Source organism: Apodemus sylvaticus, chromosome 10 (genome assembly GCF_947179515.1).
Source record: "Apodemus sylvaticus chromosome 10, mApoSyl1.1, whole genome shotgun sequence".
Taxonomy (NCBI): Eukaryota; Metazoa; Chordata; class Mammalia; order Rodentia; family Muridae; genus Apodemus; species Apodemus sylvaticus.
In genome coordinates, this window is record NC_067481.1 from 28,340,733 (window position 1) to 28,359,824 (window position 19,092).

General features: G+C 45.3%; 1 protein-coding gene across 1 annotated transcript; it reads left to right on the forward strand.

Moving 5' to 3' along the window:
- Positions 1-13,629: 13,629 nt before the first annotated feature.
- LOC127695550 (transmembrane protein 92-like) lies at positions 13,630-15,261 on the forward strand. The gene is made up of 5 exons (XM_052197784.1): positions 13,630-13,710; positions 14,058-14,080; positions 14,572-14,655; positions 14,794-14,992; positions 15,160-15,261. Exons 1-5 carry the CDS (start codon positions 13,630-13,632, stop codon positions 15,259-15,261), a joined length of 489 nt encoding a protein of 162 aa, XP_052053744.1.
- Positions 15,262-19,092: the final 3,831 nt, after the last annotated feature.

Here is a 19,092-nt window from a genome sequence, read left to right on the forward strand (position 1 = left end):
GCCTGACTTTGACTGTGACTTCTCAATGCTGCCCCATCAGACTGCATAGTGGAATTACATGCATGTGAACAGTGTGTCCTGTCACCTGCTGGCTTGTTGTACAGTTTATGACTTATTGCACTATACTGAATGAAACATTAATTCATATTAAGAATGACCTGTTACCATTATAATATTTATTATTTCTGTGTATGGGTGTTTTGACTGCTCAGATGTCTGCGCACCAAGTGCCTGGTGTCCGGGGAGGCCAGAAGACCTGGAACCCCTGGAACTGGAGTTATAGAAGGTTGGGAATTGTCAAGTTACTGCCGGGAATTGAACCCTGGTCCTTTGCAGGAGCATCCACTGCTCTTACCTCCTGAGCCATCTCTCCAACCCCTAAAATTTTGTTTTTAATAACTCAGTTTTCAGCCGCTGGGCTCTAGAGCTTTTCATGCTAGCAAAAGCCATTTGAGTGGATGCAGATCTTGTTCCTCCTGGCCAGGAAGGAGCTTTATTTAAACTGTAGGAATTTCAGTGTCACAGCAAGAATTAGCTGATCTTTCACTGCAGAGATGAATGGAAGATAATGGAGTTGTACTCACCCTCAGGGATGGGCACGTGGCTCCTGCTCACACCAGAGAAGATTGTAGGAAGGAACAGGTCAACTTCTGAGGTGGTGGCACTGCACCAGTGTGGGGCTGGAACACACACACACACACACACACACACACACACACACACACACACAAACACTCTGAGAGAGAGAGAGAGAGAGAGAGATCTCAGGGCTCTTTCCCAGTCTCCCCTCCTACCATGTGTGGAGGGGTCATTTCCAGTCATCCTCCCAAACAGGTCACTGTCCTCCCTCTTCTAATTTGACCTTAACTGGGCTGAGGAACACATAATGGACAGCAGAGGGGGCTGCGGAGCCATTCAGGGGCAATAGTATTTATCTGCTGAATTTATTCATTTTTTTAAGGTTTTTGTTTTTGAGATGTGGTTTCTCTGTGTAGCCCTAGCTGTCCTGGTACACATTCTGTAGACAAGGCTGGCCTCGAACTGAGAAATCTGTCTGTCTCTGCCTCCCAAGTACAGGATCAAAGGCGTGTGCCTCAAATTCCCAAAAGTTTTTTTTTTTAAAGATTCATTTATTTAATGTACATAGTAGCTATCTTCAGACACAACAGAAGAGGGAATCAGATCTCATTATGGATGGTTGTGAGCCACCATGTGGTTGCTGGGATTTGAACTCAAGACCTTTGGTAGAGCAGTCAGTGTTCTTAACCACAAAACCATCTCTCCAGCCCTTCTTTCTTTCTTTCTCTCTTTAATTTTTCTGAGATAGTGTTTCTCTGTGTAGCCCTGGCTATCGTGGAACTCACTCTGTAGAACAGGCTAGCCTCGAACTGAGAAACCTGCCTGCCTCTGCTTCCCAAGTTCTGAGATTAAAGGCGTATTCCCCCACTGCCCAAAAGTTTAAAAAAATTCATTTATTTAATGTACACTGTAGCTGTCTTCAGACACACCAGAAGGGCATCATATCTCATTACAGATGGTTGTGAGCAAACATGTGGTTGCTGAGAATTGAACTCAGGACCTTTGGAAGAACAGTCAGTGCTCTTAATTGCTGAGCCATCTCTCCAGCCCCTCCTGTGACATATTAAATGTGAGCAGAGCCAAACACACCAAGGGAATCCTGAGACACTTTGAATTTCTCTTAACATGTTTTAGCATTTGTTATGTTGGTTTTATTTAGTGGCAAGGTAGTGGTCTTTAATCTTAGTATTCAGGAGACAGAAGCAGGCAGATCTCTGAGTTCAAGGCCAGCCTGGTATCCTGAGTGAGTTCCAGGATGCCAGGGTTATACAGAGAAGACCTGTCTCAAAATAAAAAAAAAAAGGTGATATTGAATTTCACATAGAAAGTTTTCTTAGGAGCTGGAGAGATTGTTTAGCAGTTAAGAGCACTGACTGCTCTTCTGAAAATCCTAAGTTCAAATCCCAGCAACCACAAGGTGGCTCACCACCATCTGTAACAAGATTTGATATCTTTTTCTGGACTTTCTGAAGACAGCTACTGTGTACTCACATATATTAAATGGATGAATGAATGAATGAATACATAAATAAATAAATAAATCTTTTTTAAAAAAAGTTATCTTGGTTATGATTTTACTGCTATGAAGAGACACTATTACCAAGGCAATCCCCCTCCTCTTTTTTTGGATTTGGTTTTTTCAAGACAGGGTTTCTTTGTATAGCCCTGGCTGTCCTGGGGCTCACTCTGTAGACCAGGCTGGCCTCGAAATCAGAAATCCACCTGCCTCTGCCTCCCAGAGTGCTGGGATTATAGGCATGTGCCAAAACCGCCCGGCTCAAGGCAGCTCTTATAAAGACATTTAATTGGGGTTGGCTTCAAGGTTCAGAGGTTCAGTCCAGTGTCATCAAGGCAGAAACATGGGAGCATCTAGGCAGGCATGGTGAAAGAGAAGCTGAGAGTTCTAATCCTCATCTGGAGTCCACTAGGAGAATACTGAAACCCACATCCACAGTGACACTCCTACTCCAACAAGGCCACACCTTACAATAGTGCCACTCCCTGATCCAAGCACAGACAAATCATCACATTCCACTCCCTGGCCCCCATTGGCTTACTCAAACATGTGACTCTATGGGTCCATATATAGCCATAACATAATAAAAACGTATCTTCAGTATAACTTCCAAAGACTCCATACTTTATAGCAATATTAACAACGTTAAAAGTCCTAAGTACAAAGTCTCTTCTGAGATCCATCCCATCACTTACCTGTAATTCTGGAATCAAGACAGGAACCCAGCTGGGCAAACTTCAAACTCTACAAATCCATGTCTGTCTGATGTTTAAGTGGTCTTCAGATCTCCAACTCCTTTTTTCATCTTTCTTGACTGTAACACGTTTCTTTTCCTGGGCTGGTTCCACTTCCTATTTGCAGCTTTTTCTCAGCAGATATCCCATGGTTCTGGCATCTCCCAAATCTCGGGTCTCCAAGGCAGATTCAATGTTGCAGCTTCTATTCCAATGTCTGGGATCCACACATGATCTTGTGGGCTCCACCAAAGGTCTTCACCACTAAAGCCTCCATTCCTTGTATGATCCCTGGGTCATCAGTACAACTGAGGCTGCACCTTCACCAATGGCCTTCCATGGCCTCTCACAGTGCCAAGCCTCAGCTGCACTTCAAGACTCCTTCATGCCTTCAAAACCAGTACCACCTGAGTGACTCTTGCACATTATCAAGTACAGCTGCAGCATGAGGTACAACCTTGGCTATCTGTGGAACACAGCTTCTTTGTGCTCTCAGATAACACTTTGCCTCACCTTAGTGAGGCAGGTCTGTTTATTTTTTAAGGAATTTTTATTTTGTTTTTATTGTATTGTTTTGTTTTTTTTCAAGACAGGGTTCCTCAGTGTAGCCCTGTTTGTCTTCACTCTGTATACCAGGCTGACTTCGAACTCAGAAATCTGCCTGCCTCAGCCTCCCAAGTGTTGGGATTAAGGGCGTGTGCCACCAACTGGCTAGATTTTTCTTTTTTCTTTTCAAATTTTTTTTTAAAATTTTTTAAAAAATATTCCTTTATTTCATTGCTGCTGTCTTCAGATACACCAGAGGAGGGCATAACATCCCCATTAGAGATGGTTGTGAACCACCATGTGGTTGCTGGGACTTGAACTAGGGATATCTGGAAGAGCAGTTAGCGCTTTTAACAGCTGATCCATCTCTCCAGCGCAAAGATTTATTTTTATTTTATGTCTGTGAGTACACTGTCAGTGTCTTCATACAGACCAGAAGAGGGCATGGGATCACTGTACAGAAAGTTGTGAGCCACCATGTGGGTGCTGGGAATTGAACTCAGGACCTCAGTAGCTGCTGAGTTCTACTGCTTCTGGAGATGGAACATGGTACTTCTTATTCTATTTCCAACTCTCTGTTTCCCAACTTTCTGCCTAAACTTGGCTATCCTGGAACTTGCTCTGCAGATTGACATTGAACTCAGAGACCTGCATGCCTCTGTCTCCTGGAATGCTGGGATTAAAGGCATGTACCAGCATGCCTGAATTTAAGCTTTTCTTTACCTAGAACCTGCTTTGTCCCAGGCAGACCTTGAACTCATAGATCTGCTTGGCTTTGTCTCCTGGGATTAAAGGTGTGTACTCTATACCTGGACCTAAATGAAGCTGGGCAGGATCTTGCTCCCAAATCCCTTAATCTGCTCTCTCCAAGAGCATAGGATTCAGCTCCATTTCAATGCCTGGTGCTCTGCTAATACTAGACCGTATATTTTATATATTTCCTTTCTTAGCATGGAGACTTAACCAGAGAACAAAGTTTCTGCTGGGCTTTTTGAGACTTCCTTTGTCAATGCAATTGATCTAAATCTCTTCACATTAGCCTTAGGCAGACACTTCAGACCTGGGCAAAAAGTCACCACATTCTTCATCACAATACTACAAAAATAGTTTCTAAACCACATACTGAAAAATTTCACTGAAATATCTTGGTCCAGGTCCTCATAATTCAAATCATTCTCACTATCAACTTCTTCTACATTCCTACTAGGCTGACCCATTAAGCCCTACATAAAGCATTCTTTTGCTTCCGGAATTCAAAGTCCCAAAATCTACTTTCTTTCAACCAAAACCATGGTCAGGCCTATCACAGAAATACCACAATTCTAGTACAAATTTTTGTCTTAGTTAGGGATTTAAAGGCTTGTGCTAACACCACCTGCTTTTTTTTTTTTTTTTTTTATTCAATCCTGGCTGCTCCAGATCTCACTAATTATATCCTACTAGTTTGAACTCACAGAGATTTGCCTTCTTATCCTTGGTGGGATTAAAGGTTGGGCAACCACGCCCTGCTCTAACCACTATTTAAGCACAGCACAGCAGAGGGACATCCACAGTGCTCTGCTCCATCCAACTTTCAAAGTTGGCAAATCAATCTCTTCTCAACTCCTAATTCCCAATTCCTCAACCTCAAGCAAGGCCAGATCTTCTCTACTTCCCTTTTCTGAGCTCTAGGTCAGGTCAAGGCCCTGGTCCTGCCCAGGTCTGGTGTGGTAACTGAGCCCCTATTTTGAGGCTGGGAGCCATAGGAGGAGGGAAGTTGGGAAGGTCTTGCTCTGTCCTTACACACAGAAGCTCAGTGGCCCCCTTGCAGGGATGAAGGACTCCTGTGTTCTGGGCACACTCACCTTGATCTTTGGCCTGCTTTCCTGTCTCCAAGGAGTAAGCACCAATGAAGTAAGCCAGTCTTCTGTGACTTTGGGAGGACCATATGGGGAGAGCCTTATCCATGGACATGGCTGTTGGAGGGAGGGGGAGTCTGAGACCCACTGTGTGGAACAATGTCTGAGCAGAGACTAGCCTACAGTTCTTTGTGAGACACAGATTTCTGTTCCCAATCAGGCCTCAAACTGTCTCTGTAGCCTTGAATAGTTCTGTGTTCTCTTGAGTTCTGTCATGCTGGACAAGCACCACTGGTTTACACACACCTACCTGATTTATCTCCATGTTGGAGAAGCATTCTCAAACCTGAGACCCAACTCCCAGGCTTTGAGCACTCACCTTGTCTTTTTTTCTTCCACAGGGTGTAAACAGATGTGACAGCTTGTAAGTATGGGACTTTGTCTAGAATTGTCAGTAAAAGGAAAGCAGGGTCGGGGTTGGGGAACCTGCCTGTGCTCAGATTCAGCCCTGGTAAGGGGACAGACACATAATTCCTATCAATTTTGCTGAAACCATAGCCCCTCTCAGCTTACCCAACCTCAAGATCTGCTGCTAACCCCAAACCTTTCACATCTGGGGGAGGGGGAGTCACATGGGCAATGTCCCACTGCTGCCTCCCATGGAAGATCAGCACCATGACCATTCTGCCTGAGGAACAATGGCATCCTGCCCTGATGAACTCTGAACTCCAGCCTCGAGGAAAGACCCCGATTCCTCCCAGTGAACCCAGGATGGAACTGTACTCCACACCCACAGGGGGTGGCTCTCAATCTGAGGGTCTAAGAGTCTAAGGAAACAGGGACTCTTTTGTTGGATACTCTGATGCCATCAGTATCTTCCCATGTCTCTTTGTCCTGACTAGAAGCTGCCCCAAAGGACTCACATGCTGTGACAATGAATGCTGCCCAGAAAGAAAGGCCTGGGATCCTGCAAATGACCCCTTCAGGTAAGCTGGGGGTCACCACCTCTGGGCATCATTCACTGAGGGCTGAGTCCACCAGAGACAAGGTGGGGGTGGGTGATGGAAGGGGTTTGGCAAGGGAGCATGGCCTAGGCACTCATGACAATACCCTCCCCTCCCTAGGTTCCTGTTCATCATCTTATTGATCATGGTTGCCCTCTTGTTCATCTATGGGCTACTACTGGAGTGCTTCTGTCCCAACTGTAGAAGAGATCAGGATGACATCAGAACAGGGGATCATCAGAAAGCCACAGACCACCTTTCACTGCTCCCCTAGAGAGCATTTATGTCAGATCCTTGGATCCCCCACCTTTCTACAGTCAGGTGAGTCTTTCTGTCCCAATACCTGATGTGATTCATAGCCAGCTGTTGAGCATGTTGTCATAATGAGTTGGGGAAGGGGGATAATGAGTAGGCAGTGGCTCTGCCAACCCTATTTGCCATTCTTTGCCTCCAGACTCTAAATAAAACAAGTATCCCTTTTCTCCTGCAGGTTGTTCTGAATCCAACTCCCACAGAACTATCTCCTCCCTACAGCCTTAGGCCTGAGGGCCTTGCTGGTCAGATGAGAGGGAATGCCTCTGCAACTCTGTGAGCTCCCTCACACACTGACCTCTTGGATCAAGCCCAGGACCCTGGAATGACTGCTGATCCCATCATGTCTTTTGTACTTTGATTTAATATTTTTTTATACACCACTGCCTCCTCCCCTTCTGTCTTGAGATCTAAGCTGGGTCCAGAATCTCTGTCCCACATTCAAGGTTGTTGACAGCTTTAAGAATTGGCAATGGCTGTAGTGGTTGCAGAGAGATCATTGCTAGTGGAGTGCCAACCTTGACTGGACAGCTCACCTTGCCATCCTACAGAAGCACTTCTGTGCCTGGAAGAGATTGAAGACTGAACAGCACAGACTCTGAGCCATCTTCCAACCATACCTGGGCAGAGAGGGCCTCGCTGTCCCTCTATAGCAATGTGAGAACCCAGGGACTGAGTGTCAATGGCTGACTGCAACCTAGGAATGGAGACAAGGTCAGAGGAGGAGGAAACACTTCTGACATCTTCCATTGGTGACTGACTGCACTGACACCTGCTGGGAGGACTGAGCATCCAAGATGTGATGAAGGCTTATACTTTTAGTTTCCTGGGATTTGGAAGCAATAAAGAAATGAACTTGGAAACTCCCAAGATATCCTAATCCAGTCCTGGGAGACCAGAATTCAATTAAGTATGGAATTCTCAGGGAGATACAAGTGAGAAACAGGCTTCTGGGAGAAGGTAGGGTGGGGAGAAAGCCTGGAGAAGCAGGCATGGTTAGACTCCTGTCCAGTGAGGCCAAGGAACACTTCCTTCCACATTCCTCTCCTGGAATCCCCTGGAGGGAGAGGGGAGGCAGACCCCACTTTGCTCCTCCTGCTGAGCCTGGGTTCCAGGCACTAGAACTCAGACTCCTAAAGAGAAGGTTTTATCCTGTAGCTGAGAGACTGAGGACAGCCTGGAGTGTGGACTGTATTGAGGGGTCAATGAGTAAAGACAGTTTTGGTGCCCATGCTTTTGCACCTTACCCCTGTCTTTACTGTGTGTACTGCAGAGGGCCGAAGGCCCCTGTTTCTCTTCAGACAGACCACACTACCAATGCTCACAGCTTAGGTGTGCAGGCAAATCAGGTGTGTCTATCTTGGACTCTCAGTAAACCAGGCTGGCTATTGAAGATGGTATAGGGCTTTTCATTCAGTGGTATGGCCTGGAGAGAGTTGCTTTCTGCAGTTTAGTGGCTGAAAAGTTTTATCATCTTTAAAATGTGTGTCAGTGTTTTGTTAGGGTGTCAGATCCCCTGGAAATGGTGTTCTAGATGACTATGTCCTGGCTTGTGGGTATTGGGTATTGAACCCCAGTTCTGTAGAGCTGCCTGTATTCTAACCATTGAGACATCTCTCCAGGCCCCTGAATGCATCTATTCCCACTCATTATAGTCCCTACTGTGGGTGAGAGTGAAGAGATGTTAGGTTTTCAGAGGTGACCTAGCACTGTCCATTCCACCAATCATTGTAAAGCCACTACTCTACTGTTCGTATTCTCGATGTCCAGGATGAGACCAGGTGCAATGCCACTTCTAAGGATAAATCTGCAGAGAGGCCCACACCAAAGCTCACAAAGATGCAGATGCGCACCTTCTGGTACACTGGACCGGATGGGGTGTGAAACACTAGTGACATCCATTGACCTGTGGGAGCTAGTTCTGTTAGACATGCATCCACGCTGAACCCCCATGCCCTCAGGATGAAGGATCTGTCATGCCAACCAGCACTGTGTCTGTCTTATTGGGAGAAATGATAAATTCATAGAAGATTTGTAAAATAAACTTAAATATTTCATTTTTAGAAATGTGTGTTTGTGTGTTTCTCTGCACCTGTATTAAGATCTAGAAGAACCAGGTGCTGTGGTGAAGTTCCAGGTTAGTCAGGATTTTGAAGCAGGGGATTACAGACCCTTTTGGACTCTGAGGGGTCAAGTGTAGGTACCACACTTCCTTCTCTCAGAAGTTATAGAGCAAAGGATGGAGTTCCTGTTGTCTAGTGTCATTGCTGTGACGTTTAAAATGTGAACAGAGCCAAATGCACCAAGTAAATCCTGAGACACTTTGAATTTCACTTAATGTATTTTAGCATTTATATGTGATGTTGGTTTTATTTAGTAGCAAGGTAGTGGCCTTTAATTCTAGTATTAAGGAGGCAGAGGCAAGCAGATCTCTGAGTTTAATGCCAGCCAAGTCTACTGAGTGAGTTCCAGGATGCCAGGAGTACACAGAGAAACCCTGTCTCAAAAGTAAGGTGATTTTGAATTTCACATAAAAAGTTGTCTTAGGGGCTGGAGAAATGGTTCAGTAGTTAAGAGCACTGACTGCTCTTCTGAAAATCCTGAGTTCAAATTTGAGCAACCACATGGTGGCTCACAATCAACTGTAAGGAGATCTGACATCTTCTTCTGGAGTGTCTGAATAGATGTGCAACAGTAGATTCACATATAATAAAGAAATAAATCTTTTTTTAAAAAGTATCTTAGTTAGAGTTTTATTGCTATGAATAGACACTATTACCAAGGCAGCTCTTAATAAGACATTTAATTGGGGCTAGCTTATAGGTTCAGAGTTTCAGTCCAGTATCATCAAGGCAGGAACATACTAGCATCTAAGCAGGCATGATGCAGGAGAAGTTGAGAGTTCTAATCCTCATCTGAAGACCACTAGGAGAATACTGACTTCCAGGCACCTACAATGAGGGTCTCAAAGCCCACATCCACAGTGACACTCCTACTCCAACAAGGCCACACCTTACAATAGTGCCACTCCCTGATCCAAGCACAGACAAATCATCACATTCCACTCCCTGGCCCCCATTGGCTTACTCAATCATGTGACTCTATGGGTCCATATATAGCCATAACATAATAAAACGTATATTCAGTATAACTTCCAAAGAGTCCATACTTGATAGCAGTATCAACAATGTTACAAGTCTTAAGTTCAAAGTCTCTTCTGAGATCCATCCAATTGCTTACCTGTAATTCTGGAATCAAGAAAGGAAAGCAGCTGGGAAACTTGAAACTCTGCAACTCCATGTGTGTAGGATGTAGAAGTGGTCTTCAGAACTCCAACTCATTTCTAATCTTTGTTGACTGTAACAAGCTTCTTTTCCTAGGTTGGTTCCATTCCCTGTTAGCAGCTTTTTCTCAGTGGATATCCCATAGTTCTGATATCTCGAAAATCTTGGGGTCTCCAAGGCAGCTTCAATGTTACAGCTTCTCCTTTTAGTGTCTGGAATCCACACATGATTTTCTGGGCTCCACCAAATCACTTCTCCAGCTCTGTCCTCTGTAGCATTCTAAGCTTAGGTTGATCCACTCCACTGATGCTGCTGTTGTTGGTCATTATTCCATGGTACTGGCATCTCGAACATGCTGGATCTTCTGCTGCAACTAGGTTTCCCCAACAGACTCTCATAGGCTCTCTTCAAGGTGCCCAGCTTCAATTCTATGTTTGACCCCTGGGTCATCAAGTACAACTGAGGCTGCACAATCACCAATGGCCTCCCATGGCCTCTCACAGTGGCAAGTGTCTACTGCTCTTCATGAACCCTTCGAGACATCAAAACAAGTACTACCTGGGTGACTCTTGCACATTATCAAGTACAGCTGCAGCATGAGGTACAACCTTGGCTATCTGTGGAATACATGTTCTCTGTGCTCTCAGGAAACACTTTCCCTCACCCTAGTGTGGCAGTTCTCTTCTCTCTTTTTTTTTCCAGGAGGTTTGTAGTTGGTGTTGTTGTTGCCTTTTATTGTTTTGTTTTGTTTTTGTTTTGTTTTTGAGACAGGAGTTCTCTCTGTAGCCCTGGCTGTCTTCATTCTGTAGACCAGGCTGGCCTCAAACTCAGAAATTTGCCTGCCTCTGCCTCCCAACTGCTGGCATTAAGGGCGTGTGCTACCACTGCCCTGCTTTCTCTTTTTTCTTTTCAATTTCTTTCAAAATAAAACTTTCAATATCTATTTATTTCACTCTCTCTGTCTTCAGAAACCCCAGAAGAAGGGATAAGATCCCCATTATAGATCGTGGTGAGCCACCATGTGGTTGCTGGGAATTGAACTCAGGACTTCTAAAAGAGCAGTTAGTGCTCTTCACAGCTGAGCCATCTATCCAGCCCAAAGATTTATTTTTATTTTTATTTTTTTTTTGTGAGTACACTGACAGTGTCTTCATACAGACCAGAAGAGGGCATGGGAGCACTGTACAGAAAGTTGTGAGCCAGCTTGTGGTCCTGGGAATTGAACTCAGGACCTCAGTAGCTGCTGAGTTCTACTGCTTCTGGAGATGGAACATGGTACTCCTTATTCTATTTCCAACTCTCTGTTTCCCAACTTTCTGCCTAAACTTGACTATCCTGGAACTTGCTCTGCAGATTGACCTTGAACACAGAGACCTGCATGTCTCTGTCTTCTGGAATGCTGGGAATAAAGGCATGTACCAGCATGCCTGAATTTAAGCTTTTCTTCACCTAGAACCTGCTTGGTCCCAGGCAGGCCTTGAACTCTTAGATCTGTTTGGCTTTGTCTCCTGGGATTAAAGGTATGTACTCCATACCTGGACCTAAATGAAGCTGGGCAGGATCTTGCTCCCAAATCCCTTGATCTGCTCTCTCCAAGAGCATAGGACTCAGCTCCATTTTACTTCCTGGTGCCCCGCTAATACTGGAACCATATATTTTATATTTTTCCTTTCTTAGCATGAGTACTTAACCAGAGAACAAATTTTCTGCTCGGTTTTTTAAGACTTCCTTTGTCAATACAATTAATCTAAATCTCTTCTCCCTCGCTTTAGGCAGACTCTTCAGACAAGAGCAAAAACTAGCTACATTCTGCCGCAAAATAATACATAAGTAGTTTCTAAACTACATACTGAAATTTTTCACTGAAATGTCTTGGTGCAGGTCCTCATAATTGAAATCATTCTCACTAACAAAGTCTTCCACATTCCTACTAGGCTGGTTCATTTAGCCCTACTTAAAGCATTCTTCTGCTTTCCAAATCCAAAGTCCCCAAAACTACTTTCTTACAAACAAAAGCATGGTCAGGCCTATCACAGCAATACCCTACCTCTGGTACAAAATTCTGTCTTAGGGTTTTACTGCTGTGAAAAGACACCATGGCCAAGGCAACATTATTGCTTGTCTTGAATTTAAAATTTTTATTTTAAAGGTTTTGTTTTGTTTTTATAATATCTGATGGTGCAGGCACACACTTTTAATCCCAGACTGGATACAGATTGAGGTGGAATCACTTGAGTTGAAGGCCAGTCTGGTCTACAGAGTGAGTTTCAGGACAACCAGAGTTACACAGAGAAGGCGTCTCTTGAAAATATAAAACAGGGCTGACCAGAATGAGCAGAGATCCTGAATTCAAATTCCCAGCAACTACATGATGGCTCACAACCATCAGTACAGCTACAGTGTATTCATATGCATAAAATAAATAAAAAATTGAAATACTAAAATGATATTGAAAGATATTTTAATTACATCCATTCATTTGCTCTCTCTCTCTATCTACCCCCCTTGTGTTTATGTGTGTTTGTGTGTGTGTGTGTGTGTGTGTTTGCAGTCAAGTACATTTAGTTGACTTTCTCCTTCTACTACATGGGTCCCAGAGATCAAATTAAGGTTTTCAAAGCTGGATGTGACAGTACAGGCCTTTAATCACTGAATTCAGTAGGCAGAGGCACAGGGATCTCTATGAGACAGAGGATAGCCTGGTCCACGGAATGGGTGCCAGGACAGCCAAGCTCTGTACAGAGATCCTGTATCAGAAAACAATTCCAATAAAGAAAAGAAAGCAAAGTCTGGCAGTGGTGGCACATGCCTTTAATCCCAGAACTTGGGAGGCACAGGCAGGCGGATTTCTGAGTTCAAGGCCAGCCTAGTCTACAGAGTGAGTTCCAGGACAGCCAGGGCTACACAGAGAAACCCTGTCTGGGAAAAAAAAAACCTAAACAAACAAACAAACAAACAAACAAAAGCAAAGAAACCAAAATTCAGGTTTTCGGGCTTGTTGGTAAGCACATTCACCCAGCAAATCACCTGGCTGGCCTTACAGGTTTGTTTTGTTTTAAATTTTTTTGTTTCCTTTTCATGGGTCTGAGTATTTATTGCATAGATGTTTATGTCCCATATGCATGCCTGGTGCCCTCAGAGTTCAGAAGCCGGCATCATCTAGAACTGGAGTTTCAGGTGTTTATGAGCCGTCTTGATTACAGATTCTGGAAACAGAATCCAGGTCCAAGGACATCTGCTCTCCAACTCTGAGTCATCTTTCCAGTAGTCTTGGCTGACCTGGAACTTGCTCTGTAGACCAGGCTAGCTTCAGTAACCCACCTGTCTCTTGTCTCTGGAATGCTGGGGTTTAAAGGTTTGTGCTACCAACACCTGGCTTTTTTTTTTTTTTTAATTCAATCCTAGCTGCTCCAGATCTCACTATTTAAATCATAATAGCTTTGAACTCACAGAGATTTGCCTTCTTATCCTTGCTGGGATTAAAGGTTGGGCAACCACGCCCTGCTCTTACCACAATTTAAGCACAGCATAGCAGAGGGACATCCACAGTGCTCTGCTCCATCCAACTTACAAAGTTGGCAAATCAATCTCTTCTAAACTCCCAATTCCCAATTCCTCAAACTCAAGCAAGGCCAGGTCTTCTCTACTTCCCTTTTCTGAGCTCTAGGTCAGCTCAGTGCCCTGGTTGTGCCCAACTCTGGTGTGTTAACTGAGCCCCTATCCTGAGGCTGGGCCCCATAGGTAGAGGGAAGTTGGGAAGGTCTTGCCCTGTCACTCTGTCCTTACACACAGAAGCTCAGTGGCCCCCTTGCAGGGATGATGGACTCCTGTGTTCTGGGCATACTCACCTTGATCTTTGGCCTGCTTTCCAGACTCCAAGGAGTAAGCACCAATGAGGTAAGCCATTCTTCTGTGAATTTGGGAGGACTCTATGGGGCAGAGCCTTATCCCTGGACATGGCTGTTGGAGGGAGGGAGAGTCTGAGACCCACTGTCTGGAACAATCTCTGAGCAGAGACTAGCCTACAGTTCTTTGTGAGACAGAGATTCCTGTTCCCAGTCCGGCCACAAACTGTCTCTGTAGCCTTGAATAGCTCTATGTTCTCTTGAGTTCTGTCATAATGGATAAGCAGCACTGGTTTACACACACCAACCTGATTTATCTCCATGTTGGAAAAGCATTCCCATACCTGAGACCCAACTCCCAGGCTTTGAGCATTGACCTCTGTCTTTTTTCTTCCACAGGGGGCAAACACATGTGACAGCTTGTAAGTATGGGACTTTGTCTAGAATTATCAGTAAAAGGAAGGTGGGGTGGGGGTGGGGGAACCTGCATGTGCCCAGATTCTGCCCTGCATAAGGGGACAGACTCCTAATTCCTATCACTTTTGCTGAAACCATAGCCCATCTCACCTTACCCAACCTCAGAATCTGCAGTCTGGAACTGCTGCTAATCCCCAACCTTTCACAGCTGGGAGAGGGGGGGTCACATGGGCAATGTCCCACTGCTGCCTCCCATGGGAGATCAGCACCATGATTATTCTGCTTGAGGAACAGTGGCATCCTGCCCTGATGAACTCTGAACTCAGGCGTCAAGTCCAGACCCCGAATCCTCCCAGTGAACCCAGGATGGAACTGTACCCCAAAACCACTAAGAGTGGCTTGCAACCTGAGCTTCACAGAGTCTAGGGAATCAGGGACCTTTTATTTGACACTCTGATGCCATCAGTATCTCCCCATGTCTGTTTGTCCTGACTAGAAGCTGCCCCAAAGGATTCACATGCTGTGACAATGAATGCTGCCCAGAAAGAAAGGCCTGGGATCCTGCAAATGACCCCTTCCTGTAAGTCGGGGTCACCACTTCTGGTCATCATTCACTGAGGGCTGGGTCCACCAGAGACAAGGTGGGGGTGGGTGTTGGAGGGGGTTTGGCAAGGGAGCATGGCCTAGGTACTCATGACAATACTATCCCCCACCCTAGGGTCTTGTTCATCATCTTGTTGGTCACGGTCACCATCTTTTGCATCTGTGGGCTAGTGGAATACTTCTGTCCCAATTGTAGAAGAGAGGAGCAAGATGACAGAACAGGGGATCATCAGAATCCCCAAAAACCGACCTCCATTGCTCCCCTAGAGAGCATTTGGATCACCTCCTTGGATCCCCCACCTCGCTACAGTCGGGTGCGTCTTTTTGTCCAAATATCTAATGTTTTATAGCCAGCTGTTGAACATGTTGTCATAATGGGTTGGGGAAGGGGGATAATGGATAGGCAGTGGCTCTGCCAACCCTATTTGCCATTCTTTGCCCCCAGACTCTAAATAAAACAAGTATCTCTTTTCTCCTGCAGGTTGTTCTGAATCCAACTCCCACAGAACCACTTCCTTTCTCCAGCCTCATGCCTGAGGGCCCTGCTGGTCAGATGAGAGAGAATGCCTATGCAACCCTGTGAGCTCCCTTACACATAGACCTCTTGGATCAAGCCCAGGACCCTGGAATGAATGCTGAACCCATCATGTCTCTTGTACTTTGATTTAATTTATTGTTTTTATACAATGCTTAACCCTCTCCTTCTGGCTTGAGAGCTAAGTCCAGAATCTCTGTCCCACAATCAAGGTTGTTGACAGCTTTAAGAATTGGCAGTACCTGTAGTGGTTGCAGAGAGATCATTGCTAGTGGACTGCCAACCTTGACTGGACAGCTCACCCCGCAATCCTACAGAAGCACTTCTGTGCCTGGCAGAGATTTAAGATTGAACAACACAGACTCTGAGCCATCTTCCAACCATACATGGGCAGAGAGGGCCTCGCTGTCCCTCTATAGCAATGTGAGAACCCAGGGACTGAGTGTCAGAAGCTGGCTGCAGTGTAGGGATGGAGACAAGGTCAGAGGCTGAGGAAACACTTCCAGCTTCTTCCATTGGTGACTGACTGCACTGACACCTGCTAGGAGGACTGAGCATCCAAGATGTGATGAAGGCTTAGACCTTCAGCTTCCTGGGACTTGGGGGCACTAAAGAAATGAACAGGAAAGCTTTCCCAATTCTATTCCAGTCCTGTGACCTGCTTTCCTGGGAGACCAGAGCTTGACTCATAACCATGGGACTCATAGGGATATACAAGCCAGAAAACAGCCTCTTAGCAGAAGGTAGGGGAGGGAGAAAGCCTGGAGAAGCAGGCATGGTTAGACTCCTATGGAGCAAGGCACACAATGATGCAGATAAGCATCTTCTGGTACTCTGGACCAGAAAGGCTGTGAAACCCTGGTCCACATCCATTGACCTGTGGGACCTTCTTCTGTAAGACAGGCACACATCCCCTAATGATGAAGGATCTGTCATGCCAACCTACATTGTGTCTGTTTTATTGGGAGAAAAGGAAATTACATAGCAGGAATCTAAAATACATGTAATTGTTACATTTTTATAAATGTGTGTTTGTATGTTTCTTTGCGTGTCTATTAAGATCTGGAAGACACAGGTGCTGTGGTGTAGTTCCAAGTTGGTCAGAAATCTGAGGCAGAAGGATTACCGCTCTGAATCTAGCCAGAGTTACAATGAGTTAAGCCATGGTGGGGAGGGTTACTGACAACATAGCTCAGTAGTAGAGAATTTGCCTAGCATGTGTAGCATCTGGAGGTAAGTCCCCAGATGCAGCTCCAACAATCTTGTACTGTATGACAGCTACTGGGAGCAGTGAGCAGGTGGCTAGCTTAGGAGAACTCTAAAGAAAAAAACCCTCTCCTCCTGGGCAGTGGTGGTGCATGGCTTTGATCTGAGCACTAGGGAGGCAGAGGCAGGTAGATTTCTGAGTTGCTCAGCAAGAGTTCCGGGACAGCCATGGCTACATAGAGAAACAGTTTCGAAAATCATGAACGTAAACATAAACAAAGAAACAAAAACTCTCCTCAAGACTGAGCTTGTCTGTGTAGCCCGGCTGTCCCTGACTCATTATGTAGTGCAGGCTGCCTTCAAACACAGTGATCTACCTGCCTCTCTCTCCCAATTGCTGAGATTAAAGGTGTGCACCACCGCTGCCCAATTTAAGATTTTTTTTGTCTATATTAGTGTTTTGCCTGCATGTGTATTTGTGTACCAAGTGCATTCAAGATCGTAGGAGGCTGGAGTGGGCTTCAGATCCCCTGGAACTTGGACTCCACACAGTTAATAGCAAAATTGTGGGTGCTGGGTGTTGATCAAGGTATAAGAAAGGACGTTAGCTGGCTGGAAAAATGACCCAGTGGTAAAGAGAGTCTGTGGAATAGCCAAGGCTACACAGGGAAAGAACAGCCCTGTAACATGAAGAAAATGCCTCTGTAACATCTGGCTGTAGGCAAGGCTACAAGGCATTAAAAATAAAAAAGAGGGCCTGGCCATTGTGAGGCCATCCCTGGGCTGGTGGTCCTGGGTTTGATAAGAAAGCAATTTGAGCCCAGCATGCTAGCACATGCCTTTAATATCATGTTGGGGAAGCTTGGCATGGTGGCACACGCCTGTAATCCCAGCACTTGGGAAGCACAGGCAAGTGGATTTCTGAGTTCAAGGCCAGCCTGGTCTACAGAGTGAGTTCTAGGACAGCCAGCTCTACACAGAGAAACCCTGTCTCCAAAAACCAATATATGTATGTATGTATGTATGTATGTATGTATGTATGTATGTATATCAGGTTGGGGGACAGAGGGAATCTGCAAATCTGTGAGTTCAAGACCAGCCTCAAACAAATCAAGTGTTCTAGGAAAGCCAGAGGAATCCCAGTCTGGAGAGGAAGGGTTGTGAGCCACCATGTAGTTTTTGGGAATTGAACTCAGGACCTCTGGAAGAGCAGTCAGGGCTCTTATGGGCTGAACCATCTCTATAGCCTGGCATTTCTAATTAATGCTCAGGTGAATAAAGTTTGTGAAAATTTGAGCCTCTTAAAACACTACGCAAGTGTATCTCCTCCTCAAATTTCATTTATTTATTTATTTATTTATTTATTTATTTATTTATTTATTTCAACACCAAACAAAGTTTGGGTCTTAAGGAAGTAAGCAAGCACAAGCTACAGGACAGATGGATTTGTAAGGCTTACCCTACAGAGTTTACCTAAGGCTTAAAGGACTGAGTGCCCTGCATGGTCTTGAGAATGTATATAGGTGGTTCCCCTTCTTCTTAACCTTGATAGGACAACTGTGACTGAATTGTACAACCCCTAGCTAGCTGGGAGTGATTGGATATCCAGACCCCAACTCCTCCAAAATACTCCAGAGTCTCTCAAGGCAACTCATGCAGACCTGCCTTCTCAGGCCTCTCAAATCACATCCTCAACTTCCTTTGAGGAAAAAGACAGAAGTCATCATGGCATGAAGGCCCATTGATTGCATGATGGCCCACTCCTTTAGTCCCAGCAATCAGGAGGCAGGGGTAAGGTGGTCTGTGAGTTTGAATGCACCGTGGTCTAAGTATTGAGTCCAAGGCCACACAGGGCTTTATATATACAGGAAAACCCACCCTTTCTCAAACCAAACCAAACCAAAGGTAACTATCTCAGGAAGCCTATCTAATTTCTGCCCCACCTGTAGAGATATCATGCACAGAATTACCGTCCCAGTAGTCCCCTGGTCCCTGTGTGGCCCCTCCCATTCCCAACTCCCTCCCAGGAGTCACTCCAGAGACTTCATTGCCATTTTGGAGGTTTGGTCTTTTTATAACCTGCCCTGCTACTAACCTCTCTGAAAAACTTAGTTCCCCATCCTGCTGACCAAATTCCCTTCTCCATCTTTTCTCCCCTCTATTCCCACTCTTCTAGGATATCAATTCCATCCCGGTCATTTGACCTCAGTTCTGCTGCAGCCAATGTCTGTTTCCTGATCTCATCTCTCATTAGCATCCGACACACATGGCCAGTGTTCTTGCTCCAACAATTTCCCCATATCTGTCTGCTTCCTCTCTGCCTAGCTTTCCTCTCCAGCACTGGCTGCATCTTCCACCCCCTCTGTCACCACTGAGTGACAGGGGTCCTGAGGCTCTATCTTTGTCCTAATCTGTGCTCACTCCCACAGTGCCTGTCATACCTCCTGTGATTTTGTTACAGGGCCAATACACCTTCCCAGTGAGAAATCACTCAGGGTGCTTAGAGATAATGAGAGATGATAAAGGAAAACTGTTGTACCAGGTGACTACTTCTGCTAATACTCAAAGGGAAGCCAGCTCTGAACAGAAATTGTTGGATAATAGGCTCTGGTCATGAGGAATTGAGTCAGGCTGTACCGACTAATAGACCCTAGCTATACAAAATTCTTGGGC